General features: G+C 40.9%; 1 protein-coding gene across 1 annotated transcript; it reads left to right on the top strand.

Annotated features, from left to right (window-relative positions):
• Nucleotides 1–509: 509 nt before the first annotated feature.
• LOC127630620 (fibroblast growth factor 17-like) lies at nt 510–6,208 on the top strand. The gene is made up of 5 exons (XM_052108242.1): nt 510–541; nt 695–731; nt 1,348–1,528; nt 2,233–2,339; nt 5,918–6,208. The coding sequence occupies exons 1-5, from the start codon at nt 510–512 to the stop codon at nt 6,206–6,208; spliced, it is 648 nt and encodes a 215-aa protein (XP_051964202.1).
• Nucleotides 6,209–21,601: the final 15,393 nt, after the last annotated feature.

Below are 21,601 nucleotides of genomic sequence, written 5' to 3'. Positions count from 1 at the left end.
GAAGTTAAACTATTTTAACACCGCATATTTATCCAGCAGAGTCTGTTTTAAAGCGCAAGAGTCTCTGGAGAGAAAAGGTGAAAGACTCGTGGGAGGGGTCTTGATGTCAATCATTTTGGCGCAGTGAGGTATCCAGACACGCAGAGCGCACTGTGCCTTTTAAGAAGTGACAGTGCCAACACAACATCAAGAGCGCACTGGACCGATAGCACCATTCAAATGCGTCATCGCTTTTTAGCAGACTCTATGATTTAGAGAGCAGCGGGCTTTTAAATAACACATATGATGGAACTCCATAGTCTTCAGGACTATCCTTGGGCAAGTTTTTCCAAGTCGGATTTATCTGTGCATTTGATTGCGCAGACGCACTTCTGAGGAGGTTTTAAAGATCTACCGGTTCTGCAGTCTTTATTAGCGTATGGATTTGACTCAACTCAAATAATCAGGAGATCACAGCGAGCTGGATTACTATTTAGGAAAGCCTTGGAACATTACTTTCTGTTCCCACAATGTATGGAATAAATCAGAGCTGCTTGTACATGTGAGTGGCCTATATTCACATTTAGTTATAAGCCTATTATGCGCATATATGATGCATCATATGATCCAATGCACTAGGCTATATATCATGTGAAAATGTATCTATAGCCATTCTACTAACTTTTTCTCTCTCTCTCTCTTTTACTTTATATAGTTCTTTTCATCTATTCGTGGTCTGGTGTCACGCACAGGTAAACTGTCTACATGTTATATTATTTGTATTTATTTCATGGATTTAAGGATTTAATTTTAATTATAGGCCCATTTAACGTGTCATGTAGTTATACAATTGCATGGGACTTTAATTTATTTTAAGATTATTTCTAAATGATCTTTCTGTAGCCTATTAGTCACTTCCACATATCGTTAAGCAGTGTTCCTGCGGTTATGGAAACAGGGAATTCTTCTGGGAATTTTTAAATTGTGATCTCCAGGGCTGAAAGGGTGGTGGATTTTATAGAATTTAAAAAATATATATACCTATATAATTTTATATTCGTTTTATCTAATATGTAATATAATATATGCATTTCTATATAGTTGATATACTTGTTCTAGCTTTAACATGTTTAATCGGCTAAAATTACTATCTGTGAGTGTAATGTATATAAATATATATATGCTTCTACCACACACGACTGGAAATGTCATGTAAATTCATTGGTCAACAAGTATGGGGACCCTTTTTGATCCAGCGCTGGGTTGCCAAAATAACCCAAATTGGGATGTTTTTAATATAAACGGTTTTTTTTATTCCGGCAATAGAGAGAACTATATGTGATCTTATTTTCCCTTTGCACCGAAAAGGGGGAGAAGAATCACCCTTCTCCTAATTTTAAGCAGTATGTGAGGGAACAGGGCTCACTGACGGACCAGCTGAGCCGGCGGCAGGTCCGAGTCTACCAGCTGTACAGCAGAACCAGCGGCCGACACGTGCAGATCCAGGGCAAGAGAGTGACCGCCACCGCAGAGGACGGAAACACTTTCGGTGAGTCGTTTATTCATTTACAGTAATTCACTCACGGTAGGTTTCGGTGCAGATAGGGCTGTTGTCACATTTAAAGCGTCTGATTGGTTTATTGGCTAGAACAGGACGCACACACTGTTTGTTGATGGTTCAAAAGACATTTCTTTGTTTAATCGTTCTCTTTTGTGTTGGTTAGGATGTGATAATTTGCTTCAAAGAGCAAGTGGAAATGGGACTGATTTGGCCAGCCAGGATTTATGGGCAGCTAAATACACAACGTCATCTTTGAAAAGCAGTGCGATAACAGTTTCTTGTTTAGGCTAGAATATTTAACTGATTTAATTAATGATATGCCATTAATGATACTATCACTATGCAACATGCTTTCAATCTATATCCTTAAAAAACAGATACACACTTTGGGATACATGTAAAATATTACATGATGGTATTATAAATTGCTGCATGTGGTAATATCTATTTTAACTAACTTATAGCTAATTTTCATAGGGTCAAATTAATTATTTAATATGACAAACTCAACTTGGCTGCATTAGGTTTTTCAGAGTCAGGACAGAGAGAATGAACTGCTTAACAAGGGCAGAGTTTTTGTTACTACTCAAACCTGTTGTGTTTTCATTTCAGTTACATTAGAGTACCATTAGTACCTTTTTATTGCTATTCATAAATGGCTGTTAATCTTTTCCCTTTCTGTTGCATTACAGCCAGGCTATATGTGGAGACAGACACCTTTGGAAGTCGCGTTCGAATTAAAGGAGCAGAGAGTGGCAGATACTTGTGCATGAACCGCAGGGGGAAGCTAGTGGGCAAGGTATGTAACCTTTACTACACTGTCACTCAAGAGACTCCTAAGAAGAAGAAAACAAGTATTTTAAAGGAATAGTGTCGTTCCAAAACTGGTATGCTTTTGTTGTTTCCGTGGAAATATTTACCCAGCTCTTTCATAGAATGAACATAACTATTACTCTATTTTCGCCACAAAAATAAACATGCCACAATCTACATTTCACTGCAGTTTCTTGGTGAAAATAACACAAGAGACGCATCTACAACTGTGCTTTTTAGTCACTTTCACACAAATCAAGACTACAATGGCTGATTATGACTTCATAAACACTTATTTTTCACACTGTTACTCACTCACTTATAGGCTACTATAATGTATCAACTTCTATTACAGTCCCACCTAAATTAAGACAATTATTTAAATGCGATTAGCTTCTGCAGTGTGACTTTATACCCAAAGGTCCACGGTTTGAGCCAAGCAAAGCACACAAGGAGACACATGATACAAGAGTGTCATAGAAGCAACACTTAATTTGCTTTTACAACACTATCGGTTAGGTCTAAGTTTTGGTTTTAGGTTAAGGAGATACGCTTTAAAACCCCCCATCTAAATAAAAACTACTTGAAAACTTGCTAGATTATACACCATTTCACTCACGTTTGATGCCGGACATTTCAGCAAAATGTGTAATGAACCACGTAATTTTGTTTTGTAAAAATCCACGGTCATGTAATGTTCATGAGATCAAGCTGTCTTTTTTTACACAACAACAGTTGATTGTGACCATGCCTGTCGAGCTCCCAAAAGGACAAAAAACACCATCTAAGCTTAAGCAAGTAGTCCACACAACTTGTGTGCTTTATTTCAAGTCCTCTGAAGCTGTTGATTAAAATGTAAGTTGTTATTCACTGATAATCTTCCCCTATGTCAAAGCTCTGAAATTTGCGCTCAGATTCAAAAAGAGCACGCAGACATGTTGCACCAAGTTTAACGTCATTGATGGCAAGCGGCATTGGTTCTTTTACACAACATGCCAGTTTTAATATGAGGAATGGAGAATCACATTTGGAAGATGTCAACGATTTAAATTAAGTCTGTACTATTTTAGGATAGAGAACCACTGCCTTAAATAAAGCTATTGTATGGATTCAGAAGACTTGGTATATTGCACTGAAGTCGTATAAATGACTTTCATGGTGTTTTTTATTTTTTTATGACAGTGCTCTATGAACTGTTGTAGGATAGAAAAGAGCTGAACACATTTTCTTAAAAAATGTCTCCTTCTGTGTTCCACTGCAAAAGAAAAAACATTGAGTGAATATTTATTTTAATAATACTGGCATAACTAAACATAGATAAAATCATAGGATATTGAGATAAAGTATGAAAAGTTGGCATGGGAACAATTCATCTTTTCTAATGATGATTATTAGTCAGAGTGAACATTTAGCATTCAATATTTAAACTGACAAACTGTATCAATCCCTTAAAGTTCACAATTATGTACAGTATTTTGAAAAAAGCTGTGTGCAAACGTTGAGAAGGATTAAACAGCTACTCTGCCATGCAAAGGCAAAACGCAGTAACTTCACATGTTGTCAAAATTTTGTTATAATGAAAAACGTGTGTTTTAGGCTATGATCTGTCCAGTGACAATCAGGTTTGGTTCAAATATGCTCAGATTCCGGGAAAACAGAGTGCGGCTATTTTACAATCCACATTTGTATTTGTATGTAGTATTATTGTGAAACTATAGTGAGATGGTGTGAATGATAACTTCTCCAAGAGAAGTGAAGATCAGTGTATGCTTGGCTGAGAGTCAACTGCCATGCCTGTAGAGGAAACTGCATTCACACCCATTCTGTGCTTGGTCAGATGTCACGCCATTTCTTCCTTCACGGAAGTGGAAAAGATGTCTTCAGCACTGTGGATTTGCCATGAGACACAGTGCTGGGAGAGCTAGATGGAGACATTCTGGCTGCCCCTATACTGTGTTGAAAGATGAGGGCGCAGACAATAGTTAAGAATAAGCAATGACAGGCATCAGGCATTGCTGTGTAACTGATAGCACTGTGTGAGACTTGCTTTTTAAAAGCCAAGCAATTTTCTAAGCATTTTGGAAATGCTTGAATTCAGAGGTTGTAATTTAAAGTAAGTTCACACAAAAATGAAAATTCTCTCATCAGTAACTCACCCTCATGTCAGATGTGTATGACTTTCTTTCTTCTGCAGAACACAAACAAAGATTTTTAGAAGAATATTTCAGCTCTGTAGGTCTATACAATGCAAGTGAATGTTGACCAAAACTTTAAAGCTCTAAAAAGCACATAAGGGCAGCATAAAGGTTATCCAGAAGTCTCCAGTGGTTTAATCCATGTCTTTTGAACCATCTTTTTGTACTTCTTGCCATTACGGTCTAGGCACGATCATGATTTCAAGATCAGTTACATTTTCTAGTGGTTGATCCATGTGCAGATCACTACGTGGCACTAGGAAGTGTAATCAAGCTTGAAATCATAATCGCCAAGGAGACTGCTGATGTCAAGATTTATAGTGAAAAGGACTTACATTTAGGTATGTTCCCACCCAAAACTGATTTGATCACTTCAGAATGGATTACTTTTATGCTGCCTTTATGTACATTTTGGAGCTTCAAAGTTCTGGCCAACATTCACTTGCATAGTATGGACCTACAGAGCTGAAATATTCTTTTGAAAATCTTCATTTGTGTTCTGCAGGAGAAAGAAAGTCATACACATCTGGGATGGCATGAGGGTGAGTAAATTAAGAGAATTTTAATGTTTGGATGAACTATCCCTTTTGGTATTGCTTTTGACAATTGCTTTTTGTTTAAATGATGTACACTCACATGAAATTAAGATTCCAGTCATATCAGTAGCCTCAAAAAGGTTGTTTTGTTCTTTAAAATTCTAGTTGGTTATTATAGTGGTCACTATGTTGAGATCAAATTACCATCCGTGTTTTGCAATTTGATCAATAGACAAAAACTTCATACATCCATGCTGAAAGGTGTCAGTATAAAGTTCATCACAATTGTCAATCAGTCTGTTGGTTTTGGAAGATGACTGTGAAATATAAACGACTGTTTCCCTTCCCTTTAATTCCCTTATCACAGTACAAAAGCTGATTTTTAGGTATTATATACTCTGAATTTTGGAGATGTGTTTGTCTTTAAAAATTCAAAGGGTTTCCTGTAGATGGACTGCAAATCATTTCTCAACTAATATATACATGGTCATTTTTCTCTATACGAAAATTATGCGTTTACAGACTTTATAATGCAGCACAAAGGCAGCATAAATGTATTTAACCAGGAATCACAATAGTTTAAATTAATCAGTCTGCTCCATTTATATGCCGCTTGTTGATTTTTGTGCAGAAAATGTCAAGACAATGTCAGTGTAAAAACACAGTTAGGGACTACTAGTTATGATTAACTGTTTCACCAAAAACAAGTTCACATACAAATCAGCCAATCAAGTAGTTTCGTCCTTTAAAAAAAATATATGTGATTCATTGATTTGTTGTTAAACGTGTTCTGTGCAATAAAACCTGACTAAAATCTCCTCTCTTTATCACAGCTCAATGGCAGAGGAAGGGATTGCATCTTCACAGAGATTGTGCTGGAGAACAACTACACTGCTTTCCAGAACGCTAAATACGAGGGCTGGTACGTGGCCTTCAGCAGGAAAGGTCAGCCCATCAAGGCTTCCAAAACCAGGGAGAACCAGCGAGAGGTTCACTTCATCAAGCGCCTCCACAAAGGTCACCTTCCCTTCCCAAACTCGGACCAACCCAAACACTTTGAGTTTATTAGCTTTCCACCGAACCGACGGGCTAAACGCAACAGAAAATCCCACGCTCCTTCCTAACAATGTGCCACACGGACTCATCAGACTTTTTCCTTTTAATAATAAAAAGAGGCAGCTTTAATTTTTATATATTTTCGTACTTAATGGACTTGCAAAATGCCAACATCACTGAATGGATGCTCATTGTAAAGGGTTGACTGTAAATATGGTATGATAGTAAAAGAGAATGTATATATTTAATTAAGGTGGTATTTGTATGCGTGTTGCGTGATTATTTTGTAAAGACACTAAAGACAACATGCTAAATATTAAACATGGTAAAAGAGCTATATGTAAGATGAAATAGAAATCAACATCAGTTTCAAAGATGTTTGACCTTACCTCATGTGTCTTGAATAGAAATGGAACAAATAAATACACAGAGTCTGCAAGAGTCTTATTAATTGTTAGCTAACTGTGAAGAACTCATCTTCAGTGTGAAATATATATATATATATATATATATATATATATACTGTGAGTGATGTGTGTGATTTAAATTATGTAAACTATCTACTCAAAGCTTGGGGTTTTGAGTACCTTGTACCTGATACTTATTTTAGTACCACCTTGTTCGAGTTTCCAAGCGAGCCTAGCCAATAATAAATGTGATGTCAAAATCCTGCAGATCACTGATTGGTCTGGGAGAATCAACCCACTCGTATTAAAGTTAGCAACAGCGATAACAGTATCATTTGTTCACATGACATTCGAATTGTGCAAAAAGAAATGGCTGTGCGCAAAACCACGCCGTGATCAATTATCGAGGTGCAGACGGTCCACTCGTTAGCGATGAGTGAAACTAAAAAGTCCCCCAGGAAGTGTCTCAGCTGTTGGCCGCAGACGCCTACCACCGGACCTACCAACAGTGTAGGAAAAAATTAAAAATAAATAAAAGTGACTACAGAACCATCAAGGAAAAGTGGAAGTGGTTCGACCAAATGGACGCTATCTAAACCGGCGAGCAATGGGAGGAAGAGTGCCCTGGACTCAGCCACGATGGAGGATGGTACGTTTTGTTAACTCTATACTCTGCTTGAAAGCTTCACCTTAGTTAGTTGACCAGCTCCTGGAAGCTTGCTTCTAAAACAACCAGGCCAATTTAACTGTTACACTTGTGTAAAATCACCATGCAACAACTGCTTTATGCAGCACAATGAGCTAGTAGCTAACAGCTAGAGGTTGTGTTATTGTTTTGGTCAGTTTGTGTCGTGTTTAAGATGATGTCACGGCTGTAGAGGCGGCGATTCTATGACGATCAAACTATAATCCCACCCACGTTGAGGGGCACTAAACTGCAGTGGAAATGCAAGCTCAGAAAAGTAAAGCGAGTAGAGTTGAGGCAAGTGGAACCATAACGTGCAGTGGAAAAGTGCCAATAGACCTTCCCCAACAATGTAACTCAACCAATGGCGTGAGTTGGGGGTGGGACTAACTCTTTGTTTGACCAACGGCAGACTGCATATTCAGAAAGCTTTTTTTTTTTGTTTATTTTTGCAATTCCGTTTAGTGGCGCTAGTGGCACATAAATGTCATACTTCAGCTTTAAGAAGACATCTATCATGACACTTTAAGCACACATCACTTAGATGAGAGTACATTTACAATCAAAATTGTATCTAGAATAGCTAAAGTTTTTTTCTACTCCATAAGATTTTATTGACAATTCACCCGCCATTACAGGTGTGGCAAAAAGTTAATTTCGGAGCCTTGTTTATGTGAGCCCATTTCAGTTGGATTGCAAGAGACTGCAACCTTAAAAAGAGGCAAATATATTGTGGTTGGGTAAAATACATTTCTGAATTAATTTTATTAAATCAACAAGCAACATTGAAATATATTTGGCAGAATGTCTAAGGCCAAAGTGAAGTGAGTCACCTAGAAAAGAACCACTTGCTCTCTGCTGCCACCTGCTCTCAATTTACTGCCACTGCAAGGCTGATCTAGTGTAGGGGCCAAGAGGTCAAGGTTTGGCTGGTTAGCATGGTTCAGTGAGACCTGCTGGTAGATGCTGTAACTTCATCATTCTGAAAGCATGATGCAAAAAGCATCTCTCTCTCTTGACAGTCATTCAAAAGTAGCCATGTATTCTGACTGAATAAATGTTTTTGCAATAGACATAACTGTTTAGTAACCCATCTGTATTCTGCCTTTGTCTGGCATTTTCTGAACAGACTAATGGTACTGTTAAACACTATCTTACTATATTAAGAAGTCTAGTTCATCTTGGCCCCGTTTCACGGCCGGCCCACCGGGAACATTCCCGAACTTCCCAATGGCCAGTCCGCGCCTGGAATAAACCCATTACTCATCACATGGTAACATTCATCCTCAGTATGTTATTTATATCAACAATATATTTCCAACCACCGCATTGTACTCCAGTGTAGCAAAGGATTAGGTTTGATTATGTAGTTCTGCATTTGCCCATTTCAACAACACTATCATGTAAACTTTACATTAAGAAAAAACTTTTTGCAATTACAACTTCTCTCTTCTTTACTCAAAATAAATTATGACAATAAATTGTGCTAATTTCATAGCACACTTAATTTCCTACATCTGGAATCTACAGTATGTGCTCCCATCAGTGCACATAAATTAACTCTGAGTCATTTCGACAGGCTTGTCATATTCATAAGCTGTGATATTTGGAGGATAATCAGCACAGCAGCTGCAGACAGCAGATGTCAGTCACTAAGCCTGCTGATCCACTTTAAAGAAGACCAAAGTGATTGTAAGATAATCACAAGAAATGGATTTGGCAAAAAAGGCAGACATGAATTTTGAAATAAAATATTTTTTTAGTAGTTCGTATTCTCCTCTATACCAGGTGTGAAACTCAAACCTACAGTGTTACATTATTTAAGATGTAGTTATGTAGTAATAATATATTTATATGCTATAGTAATATAATTAAATTAAACTGAACGTGTATAAATATACATTTATTTAACAAACTTTCTATTTCATGAAAGATCATACTAAACCATTGCAGGATTTTTTTATATAAATGTAATTTACCAATTTGTCAATTTTTACCATTTGTTTTACACTTAAATACAATATATATATATATATATATATATATAAAATTGATCTTCAAAATTCTAATTTTTTATTTTATTTTTATTGACTGTTAGTGTAAGTTCAGTCACAGTACTCTAACAAGCCCAAGGATGTGTATTCTACAGTATATTTGTTGTTCTTCCACTGGGGTGACAAATTTGCCAAGGAGTGCTGCAATACCACTTTTCAGCACTAGAGAGAGCCACCAGAATATTTGAGGTAAAGTTGGGCGAGGCTTTTGCAATTCATTGCTAAGGTTAGCATTTTAGCAAAACAAGTGCATTGGAGGCCTTACAAGAAAGCCATCCAGCTGAATTCATGCAACACAAGATGTTTGGTGACTCCAAATGGAAAAGCAGTAAATTACTGAATTACTGATTAAACAGAACTTAAAGAGGTCATGAAATGAAACAGTAATAAATTAGTGATATATATTATAATTTTGCACCCTCTTTACGGCCCTCTGTCTGAACTCTCGGTTTTGGCCTGAGCTCCTCCTTTGAATGTCAGGGTCAACACCCACTATTCTGATTAGCTAACATTGTGCAGCCCCTCAAATACAGCCATATTTGAAATTCAATCAGCAGAGAATGAATAATCCCACAATATTATAAAACTTTGTACATAAAACACATCCAACATATTGCATTAAACTGTTCATCTCAAGCACAACTCTTAACACTTACACCCTGTCTACACCGGACACGAGAGTTGCATCGTGTCTAAAGCATTAGAACCCATTATATATTCAATAATGCTGTCTACCATGGAAGTGTCAGATGCAGCACGTCACACCAACAGTAAACAGGTGTCCCATTCCATCTTGGCCTGGTGTTACTACTACTGCCAACAACACAAATAAACAGTTAGAAAGTTCATGTCAATGCGCCCGGTGTAAACAGCCTCAAACGGTTGTGTCGCATTAATGGACGTGCCCGGAGTAGACAAGGTGTCAGCACCATGTTAGCACGTTTTTGACTGAGTCCAATAATATTTTTAACTGCCTCATCCTTCGATGACAATTACTTGGCAAAGCGCGCATTGTTTTATGACTGGTTCGCAAGCAATCCACGCTGATATCGGTCGACAAAACATGCAATCCAAGCTGAAATCCAGCATCCTCATTATGCACATACTTAGTGCAAAACACCCTGAAGACTCAGACATCCAGTTTCTGCACTGAGGTGTACATCGCCGGTAACACATTAAATTGGTCAAAGACATCCATCTAGTGCATGTTTACATCATTGTATGGTGTATGATGTTACATCATACAACAATTAAAAATAGCACAGATGGGCGAAAGAACATTTTGTTGAGCAGTTTATGCACAAAACAACAAGAGGCAGATCAGTAGGTCCATATGCTGCCCTCAGTGGGTGGGGCCAAGGGTGCAATGATTTAAAGTATTAAATTATTTTAAAGTTACTGTAGAGGTGGTCATGAATTAATGAGTCCCCTTTGTGACATCACTAATATACAGATGTAGAGAAGGAAGCGTTTTGGCAGCTTGGTTTCAATAAAAGCTTTTATTGCATTGGGGATTACGTTTTGAGTTCTGAAATTTACAGTATGTTTTTATAGTAGAAAGAGCTGTTATATGTCAAAATATAAAGGAATGTTTGATTCCTCATGACATGAACCCTTTAAATCCAATGAAGAAAATCACATTTAAAATTGTATTCATGCCAGTCATGGGTTTGGGTAAAAAAATAAAAATAAAAATGAAAAAAATAAAATAAAATGTTTATATCTATGTAAAAAATGTACATCTTCTGAAGAAAATGTGGTGCATTGTAATAAAAAGCTGCAGCCACAATGCTACAGTGTATTGGTTGCTTACTGGCCTACGTCAAAAGAGTCCACCTTAGTCTCAATTATAATTTGGTGCCTAATGATGTCACGTTCCTGTGTTATCTGCCCCGGGTTTTCTGTTTCACATGCCACTTTTCACGTTCCATGTCACGTTTTCCTTGTTGTCTGCCCCGTGTTTCACTGTCTGTGTACAAACTACATTTCCCATGGTTCCCGGCCCTCATCACCACTGCCACAGCGTTATTGTCTGCACCTGAATATCGTTTGTTATCCTCCTGTGTCGCTGTATTTAACCCCGTTTGTTTCTCCATTTCCCTGTCGGTCTTTGATGTATGTGGACGCCTATTATCCATGCTCTCTGTCTGGTTTATTCCCCGGTTACCCCTTCTGTAAGCCTTCCGTGTTTTGTTAACCCTTTGTTTGCCTTCCGTGTTTTGTTTTACCTTTTCCCATCGTGGATGTTTCCTTTGTTCGTGTTTTTTCGTGTTGCCTTTTTATTTAAATAAACATTGCTGCAAGTAGATCCTCGTCCCGTCTCTGCCTTCACCGTCAATCGTGACAGAAAGACCGACCACAAATGGATCTAGCAGCGGTTTTCACCGAACTGGCCCAGACGAAGTTGACCGTTCGCGAGTACTCACGGCTCTTCTCCACTGTCGCCATCCACACCGGGTTCGACGGCGCTACCATCATGCCGGCGGAGGGAAGCGGCGGAACCTGGAGAGCACATGTGGAGGGAGTACGTGAGTCTCGTGCTGAAGAAGCTCGCGGCCGAGGAACCACCCCTCGTGATTCCGGCTTTCGAGCCTGAGCCCATGCCTACCCAGATCGATGAGCCAGCGCTGCCAACTTCGTCTGCCCGGAGGAGGAGGAGAAGAAAAGCTTCCGCTCTCCAGCGCACGCCGGCCATGATCAGCGAGCCAGCACCTGTGCCTGCCACGGTCAGCAAGCCAGCACCCACGCCTGCCACGGTCAACGAGTCAGCGCCCACGCCTGCCACGGTCAGCGAGCCAGCGCCTGTAGCCATGACCGTCCAAGGGCCAGCGCCAGTAGCCATGACCGTCCAAGAGCAAGCGCCCCTCGAGCCTTCTAGGGCTCCGCCTCCCGAGCCTCCCAGGGCTCCGCCTCCCAAGTCTCTCGAGTCTTCCAGGACTCCTTCTGCCGAGCCTCCCAGGGCTCCGCCTCCCAAGTCTCTCGAGTCTTCCAGGGCTCCTCCTCCCGAGCCTCCCAGGGCTCCGCCTCTCAAGTCTCTCGAGTCTTCCAGGGCTCCTCCTCCCGAGCCTCCCAGGGCTCCGCCTCCTAAGTCTCTCGAGTCTTCCGGGGCTCCTCCTCCCGAGCCTCCCAGGGCTCCGCCTCTCAAGTCTCTCGAGCCTCCCAGGGCTCCACCTCTCAAGCCTCTCGAGCCTTCCAGGGCTCCGCCTCTCGAGCCTTCCAGGGCTCTGCCTCTCAAGTCACTCGAGTCTTCCACGGCTCCGCCTCCCGAGCCTCCTACGGCTCCGCGTCCCGAGCCTCCTACGGCCCTTCTCCCTGAGCCTCCTGCGGCTCCGCCTCCCGAGCCTCCTGCGGCTCCGCCTCCAGAACCTTCTACGGCTCCGCTCCCAGAGACTTCAGAGCCTTCTAAGGCTCCACCTCCAGAGTCTTCCAGGGCTCCTCCTCCCGAGCCTCCCAGGGCTCCGCCTCCCAAGTCTCTCGAGTCTTCCAGGACTCCTTCTGCCGAGCCTCCCAGGGCTCCGCCTCCCAAGTCTCTCGAGTCTTCCAGGGCTCCTCCTCCCGAGCCTCCCAGGGCTCCGCCTCTCAAGTCTCTCGAGTCTTCCAGGGCTCCTCCTCCCGAGCCTCCCAGGGCTCCGCCTCCTAAGTCTCTCGAGTCTTCCGGGGCTCCTCCTCCCGAGCCTCCCAGGGCTCCGCCTCTCAAGTCTCTCGAGCCTCCCAGGGCTCCACCTCTCAAGCCTCTCGAGCCTTCCAGGGCTCCGCCTCTCGAGCCTTCCAGGGCTCTGCCTCTCAAGTCACTCGAGTCTTCCACGGCTCCGCCTCCCGAGCCTCCTACGGCTCCGCGTCCCGAGCCTCCTACGGCCCTTCTCCCTGAGCCTCCTGCGGCTCCGCCTCCCGAGCCTCCTGCGGCTCCGCCTCCAGAACCTTCTACGGCTCCGCTCCCAGAGACTTCAGAGCCTTCTAGGGCTCCACCTCCAGAGTCTTCCAGGGCTCCTCCTCCCGAGCCTCCCAGGGCTCTGCCTCTCAAGTCTCTCGAGCCTCCCAGGGCTCCACTCCTCAAGTCACTCGAGTCTTCCAGGGCTCCGCCTCTCAAGCCTCTCGAGCCTTCCAGGGCTCCGCCTCTCAAGCCTCTCGAGCCTTCCAGGGCTCCGCCTCTCAAGTCACTCGAGTCTTCCACGGCTCTGCCTCCCGAGCCTCCTACGGCTCTACGTCCCGAGCCTCCTACGGCTCCGCCTACCGAGCCTCCTGCGGCTCCGCCTCCCGAGCCTCCTTCGGCTCCGCCTCCAGAACCTTCTACGGCTCCGCTCCCAGAGACTCCAGAGCCTTCTAGGGCTCCACCTCCAGAGCCTTCTAGGGCTCCGCCTCTAGAGCACCCCTGTCGGTCTTTGATGTATGTGGACTAGGGCTGGGACAACGCGTCAACGGCATCGATGACGTCGACGCAAAATATGCGCGACGATTCGTCAGACCCAAAACAAAGATGGCGGCGCCGGAGAGTAGTAGCAACACGAGTGGCTCCTCAGACTATCAGAAGTGCAAGGCGGCACGCATTCGTTCCTCTAAAGTATGGGAATTCTTTAATTTAAAAGGAAACAATTCCGTGATATGTCATCTTTGCATGGCCTTCCATTCTATCACCACGGCAATGCACCAGCACCTGAAGAGGCGCCACCCGGCATGCGCGCGCGCGCACACACACACACACACACACAGTATTCTTAAGGTGAAAGGAAAGTGTCAGAGTGTAAGTTGTTATTTGCATGTAAATGAAGATGCTTTTTTTCAGTAAGCTAGGCCTATGTTCAACATAAATGTTGAATTCTGAATGTTTATTTTTATTATTTATTTTTGTTGGAAAATAACTTTCTGTATTAGCTTAAAGCCCCCAAGTTTACAATAGTTACTGTATTCTTTCAGTAGCTCTTAGAAAGGGTGGCTGGGTGACCTTTTTATTTTTTTTATTGAATGCTAGACATCAAGTTGTTGTTATTTTAATCTGAAAGAAGAATTACAAGATGCACTTTTTTCAGTAAGCTAGGCCTATGTGTTTTCAAGGCTTCAAGGTTTTATTGAATGTTACCTCTGACTAAGAATGCATTACTTTGCACTTGTATAGTCTTTTATTTTGGAATTTTAAGAGCAATAAACATACACTCACCTAAAGGATTATTAGGAACACCATACTAATACTGTGTTTGACCCCCCTTTCGCCTTCAGAACTGCCTTAATTCTACGTGGCATTGATTCAACAAGGTGCTGAAAGCATTCTTTATAAATGTTTATCCCATATTGATAGGATAGCATCTTGCAGTTGATGGAGATTTGTGGGATGCACATCCAGGGCACGAAGCTCCCGTTCCACCACATCCCAAAGATGCTCTATTGGGTTGAGATCTGGTGACTGTGGGGGCCATTTTAGTACAGTGAACTCATTGTCATGATCAAGAAACCAATTTGAAATGATTCGAGCTTTGTGACATGTGCATTATCCTGCTGGAAGTAGCCATCAGAAGATGGGTACATGGTGGCCATAAAGGGATGGACATGGTCAGAAACAATGCTCAGGTACGCCGTGGCATTTAAACGATGCCCAATTGGCACTAAGGGGCCTAAAGTGTGCCAAGAAAACATCCCCCACACCATTACACCACCACCACCAGCCTGCACAGTGGTAACAAGGCATGATGGATCATTGTTCTCATTCTGTTTACACCAAATTCTGACTCTACCATCTGAATGTCTCAACAGAAATCGAGAATCATCAGACCAGGCAACATTTTTCCAGTCTTCAACTGCCCAATTTTGGTGAGCTCTTGCAAATTGTAGCCTCTTTTTCCTATTTGTAGTGGAGATGAGTGGTACCCGGTGGGGTCTTCTGCTGTTGTAGCCCATCCGCCTCAAGGTTGTGCGTGTTGTGGCTTCACAAATGCTTTGCTGCATACCTCGGTTGTAGCAGTGGTTATTTCAGGCAAAGTTGCTCTTCTATTAGCTTGAATCAGTCGGCCCATTCTCCTCTGACCTCTAGCATCAACAAGGCATTTTCAGCCCACAGGACTGCCGCATACTGGATGTTTTTCCCTTTTCACACCATTCTTTGTAAACCCTAGAAATGGTTGTGCGTGAAAATCCCAGTAACTGAGCAGATTGTGAAATACTCAGACCGGCCCGTCTGGCACCAACAACCATGCCACGCTCAAAATTGCTTAAATCACCTTTCTTTCCCATTCTGACATTCAGTTTGGAGTTCAGGAGATTGTCTTGACCAGGACCACACCCCTAAATGCATTGAAGCAACTGCCATGTGATTGGTTGATTAGATAATTGCATTAATGAGAAATTGAACAGGTGTTCCTAATAATCCTTTAGGTGAGTGTATATTGCAATGTTAAGGAATTCATGTTTTTTTCATGCAGATATGTAAATCAACATGTATAAATTGCTATTAGTCAATTAATGGGGAGATAATCGAATCGAAATCGAATCGGACTGGAAAATGAATCATTAGATTAATCGATGCATCTAAAAAAATAATCGCTAGATTAATCGTTTAAAAAAATAATCGTTTATCCCAGCCCTAATGTGGACGCCTATTATCCGTGCTCTCTGTCTGGTTTATTCCCCGGTTACCCCTTCTGTTATCCTTCCGTGTTTTGTTAACCCTTTGTTTGCCTTCCGTGTTTTGTTTTACCTTTTCCCATCGTGGATGTTTCCTTTGTTCGTGTTTTTTCGTGTTGCCTTTTTATTTAAATAAACATTGCTGCAAGTATATCCTCGTCCCGTGTCTGCCTTCACCGTCAATCGTGACAAATTAGTTCTTCCTCTAATGTAAATCTATAAAAACATTTACCCGCTTCATCATCTGCTATGGGAAAATCTAATCACTTACCCTTTAAAAAATCTAGAGTTCTGGAAAACATTATTTTCACATGCAAATAAGATTGTGATTTGCCGCAAATTATCACCAGTAGTGGTGAAACATTTGGCAACAATGGACAATTTTCCACTACTGATAAACAATTCTAAGGCAAAATTTTGTTAATTAAGAATTTGCTGCAAAGCTCATTTGCATGTGAAAATAATCAGTGGCAAGTTTGCCACAGAGATTTATCAGAAATCTTGATTCGTGTAAGGGGTAGTCCCACACTATTAAAAAATAAACTGGCATTGGCAGATGTTTTTAAAGCATAAAGTTCACAGACCTTTGTTGGATATTTCTGAAAACAATAATTTGTGGGCTCTATTTGAAAACAAAATACAATGTAAACAATGGCTGTGTCTCATTTGGAAGGCTGCGTCATCCGGAGGTCGCATTTCTCGGCCGCATACATCACCGAGGCAGTCTCGTTTCATAAAAGTGAGTAAGACACTTCGAATGCAGCCTTCGAATGTGACCTGCTTTCACAGGAATTCGGAGGATGCATGAGGTGTATCCTTCGTGGGCACTCACAACCCACAATTCTTTGCTTCAAAGGAAATGTCTAAAAAAATTAAATAACGCCAATTTGTCCATAAATATGATGTTCAAACGCAAGTAATGATAATTCCCAAGTTGAAGTACCTCAGTAGATGGGTGCAGAGTATATAAGATGTATTATTATATTAATATATAATTAAAATAAAGTATTAGACAAAAAGTACATCTGTTACATCTGTTTTCTTTACTCTTTACATCTTTATAACTCTCCTAAAATATGCCTCATACATTCCCTTCTAAAGGGACTTTGTAACCGTCTCTCTCGAAGCGCTCGCGCTTGTTAAAGAGCAGCATGCTGTCATAGCGCTTCCTGACTCCTCCTCCACATGACGTGAGACCTTACCAATGAGCTAACGTCCTCCATCTCATGAGCGCACATCGCAGAGATGTTACGGAAGTGAACGTTTGTAGTTAAAAAGTATATACAGTAAGTATTGTTTTGTTTCTCAAAATAATCAATCGTTTGGGTTCAGAAAAATGTTATTTGTTGACTGGAGTCATGTGGATTATTTTGATTCACCCTAAATATTCATTTTGGACCGTCAAAAAATGGAGTACATTCACTTGTATTTTTTAGAGGAGGAGGCCTTGAAATGAAAACCTAAAAGTCTTAAATTCTGTTTTGATGAGGAAAGAAACTCAGATACATCTTGCATGGCCTGTGGGTGAGTAAATGATCAGCTAATTTTCATTTTTGGTTGAATTATTTCTTTAATACCACTTGCTGGTGGAACATCCAAACCTCAAATGTAGAAACTGAATTTAGACTTTGTGCTAAAAACAGATGTGGTTCAGAAATGCCATAGCGCAATTTCTCTATTTCTTAGGAAAGTTAGCACAAACACTCCCACACACGTGTGCTATGCGCTGGCACGAAAGCATTAATGTTCTCACAAAAATTGTATATGATTTAGCACACGGTCATTGTGCATAGCGTGCACTTTGCACAATATCGAAAATAGAGCCCAATATCTCATGTCAATTTGCTTGCCAAGAGAATTTATCTTGTTTTAATGGTGGGGCTTTTAGATATATACACACACACACACACACACACACACACACACACTGAGCACCTTTTTAGGAACACTATGGTCCTAATAAAGTGCCTGACATGGTCTTCTGCTGTTGTAGCCCATCCAACTCAAGGTTCGACATGTGCATTCTGATGAAATTCTGCTCACTACAATTGTGCAGAGTGGTTATCTGAGTTATCATAGTCTTTCTGTCATTCTGGCCATTTTCTGTTGACCTCTCTCATCAACAAGGCGTTTTTGTCCACAGAACTGCCGCTCACTGGATGATTTTTGTTTTTGGCATCATTCTGAGTAAATTCTAGAGACTGTGAAAATCCCAGGAGATCAGCAGTTACAGAAATACTCAAACCAGCCCATCTGCACAAACAATCATGCCAAATCACTGAGAACTAATTTTTCCCCATTCTGATGCTTGATGTTTGCATTAACTGAAGCTCCTGACCCATATCTGCATGAGTTTATACATTACACTGCTGCTGCATGATTGGCTAATTATATAATCGCATGAATATGTAGGTTTAATAAAGTGCTCAATAAATACGTAAATAATGGTAAGAAAACATTTTTGCGACGTAGTACACCTCTCCTCAAGCCATTTTATTTGATTTATCATTCATGCCCGTACCACACACACATTTAATAACTGGGGTTAGGGGGCTCGTTCAAATCCCTAACCCTGACTGTTATCAATATACATATTGATGTGTGCCTTAACAAGCACCCCTAATAAACATTGCTCTGACCACCATAGCCTCACTGTGTAAAGCAGATTTCGAAATGTTAACCTGTTGCAAATTACTTCCCTTGGCTACAGAGCAGCTCGCACACAAATGACACTTGAGCCATATCTAAGTCATGCTATTGATTGAGAAGATGCAAACCCCTCCCCTAAAACCAATATCTTTCCTGTACAATGCTAAACAGCTAAGAACCTCACTGCAGAAAGGAACACTCTGGCAGCAAAGCTAAAATGTGCATTGAAGATTGTAAAGAGTCAAGGGGAAAGGAGGGCCCACAACACAGGTTTTCTCCTTGTTCATGTCAATTTTTATTGTACACAGAACGTTCGCTTTAAGTGCAACGAAGACAGCTTTCTGTTTTACAGAAGGACACACACACACACACACACACACACACACACACACACACACACACACACACACACACACACACAAAGTAGCTTGTCAGCTGAGCTCTTGTGCTCGGTCACTCTCTCTCGTCTGGCGGTGGCGTGGCCATTTATATGCCGCTCTTCCCATGCTCACTGGAATTAGAGACAGGTGTTAGACATAATTTAGCTCAGGTGCAAGTGCCCTTACAGCTTCCTCTCTCCAGACAGGCGCTTGTCAATTTGGGGGACTTGCATTCTTCTTCTTGCATTTACACTTACGACTTAAAAATGAGGAGAACAACAGAAGCTAATCATCCTAGGGAGGCAGTAGTAAGTAAGTGCTGTAATAGAAGTTTCAAAATTGTTTATATAAGTACCCCTAGCAAGGAGATAATATATATATATTTGTTTTATCTGTATTACAGTGAAACATTAATGTTGCTAAATGTATATGGGATGTGCATATGCCATATGATTATGCCAAGTGATCAAATGAATGATTATGAAGTGGGATTATGCCAACTTGGCAGATACATGGGGCACAAAATGTAGTTTTGCGTACCTTCTCGGAAATGTGTAATTGAGCCCCTGAGTAAATAGGCCCTATAACAGACCTGTTTGACAAGTGTGCTATCTATCTCTTATTGCACTGATCATTCACTGCAATAATTAATGTTCTACAAGGTTCCCAAAAACTGACTTCCATTCCTGATCTTCTATCCATGTATCCAAATGCTCATCAGGCATTGACCTCAGAGGAAAGCAGAGGGGGTGGGACAATACACTTGCATTACTATCAGAACTCATATCCTGCCAGCACATCCCTGGAGAGACTGCAAGAACAGAACTCAATCAGATGTGGGCAGCTTTAAAGGAGTCTCAATCCCCACAGATGTGTCTCTGCGTAACTCATTGCTATAAAAGGCACTCTGACCACTGCAAATGAATGGAGAGCATCCATTTTAAATGGCCTGGCAAGGAATCATTAGAAGTGCTTCTTTTGAATGTGAACATGAATGACCCTGTTGTCATATTAATGAGTGGGAAACTCGAATTCTAGTAAAGGTGTTGGTGAGACAAGCAGGGGATGGTGATGGAAAAATATAAAACTATTGATATAAAAATGTTGATTATAATGATAAAAACATATTTTACTTTTATGGCAAAATATTGTTTTATGCAAAAATGAATGCATTTTTAGAGTGTAGGAAAACCTACACTCAATTGTGCATGATTCTTTGATTGGTCGATTGTTAACCTTCAGGATAATCAGTAGTAATAGTTCCACTATTAAACATAAAAGATAAATATGAAATAATGCATACGGATTCAAGCATATACAATCGATTAACAACTAAGCTCACTAAGGACTGTGTTTAAAGATTAGTAAGCTGTCATTAAAAGTCTATTCCTCCCATGGAGAAAATGAACGTGATTTTTACTTATGGAACCAGACTGTTGCACACTATAAATATATTTCATTCAAAGCTGAAAATAATTAATTAGTTAAAGACATTTACAAATGCCCAATTTTAGGCTTATTGGAGTAGGCAATCATATTGTTACGTTAGCAACATGCTAATATCCAACTCTATTGTGAGTCATTCAATCTACACTGCCAAAACAAAAAAATAAGTTGCCGTTTGGATTTAAGGCAGTGTTATGATCTGTGGTTGCTTCAATTGGTCAGGTCTTGGCTTAGCAATGTTATGCGGCAATAAAATGAAGTCAGCTGACTACCTGAATGTACTGAATGACCAGGTTATCCCATCAATGGATTTTTTTTCTTCCCTGACATCATGGGCATATTCCAGGATGACAATGCCAAGATTCATCAGGCTCAAATTGTAAAAGAGTGGTTCGGGGAGCACAAAGACTAATTTTCACACATGAATTGGCCACCACAGAATCCTGACCTTCACCCGATTGAAAGTCTTTGGGATGTGCTGGAGAAGACATTGCGGATTGGTTCGACTCTCCCATCGTCAATACAAGACCTCAGCCAAAATTGAATGCATCTCTGGATGGAAATTAGTGTTGAGACATTGAATACGGTTGTCGGGAAAATGCCATGCTGAATGCAGGCCGTAATCAAAGCTAAAGGTGTTCCAATGAAAAATTAGAATATGGGATTTAGGCAGTGTATTTGCGAAGTGAATGAATTTGGTGCCTATGTAGAACGCTTTAAATAATTCGATTGTGAGGTTCCATCTAGGTCAAGACATCAAAGCTCATTTGGTTTTGAAACAAAACTATTGAATCATGTCATTCATACATGTATGGACTAATTCCCTTTAAGCTGAGAACATGTGCGATCCTCAAACCACACCTCTCCCAGAATTCAAATAGTAAAGCAACAAACTGAGATGAGAATGACAGCTTTGTTTACCTGACACAGTGTCTCATGAGCACTTTAAAACTGACTTACAGAGTTTGAACGAGACCGCTAATTAACAATGTATAAAAAGACACAACAGAATTTTTTTTGTGCTCAGTTGCACACGTAAGACGTTCAGTGTCTCCAGCATATAAACCGTCTAGAACAGCCGAAAGGGAATAATGCTATCCCTATGACTCATGAAGCTGAATATTACAGGGAGATGGGCAGCTTTACTATACAAGTAACAGAGACCAAAGTTTAAAAGGGACACATAAGTGTATCTGACACAGCTGATTATAGTTATAATGTGTTATCTCCA

The sequence above is a fragment of the Xyrauchen texanus genome, chromosome 37 (assembly GCF_025860055.1).
Source record: "Xyrauchen texanus isolate HMW12.3.18 chromosome 37, RBS_HiC_50CHRs, whole genome shotgun sequence".
NCBI classification, from domain to species: Eukaryota; Metazoa; Chordata; class Actinopteri; order Cypriniformes; family Catostomidae; genus Xyrauchen; species Xyrauchen texanus.
The sequence above is the reverse complement of the archived record's forward strand: the minus strand, read 5'-3'. Positions and strand labels throughout refer to the sequence as shown.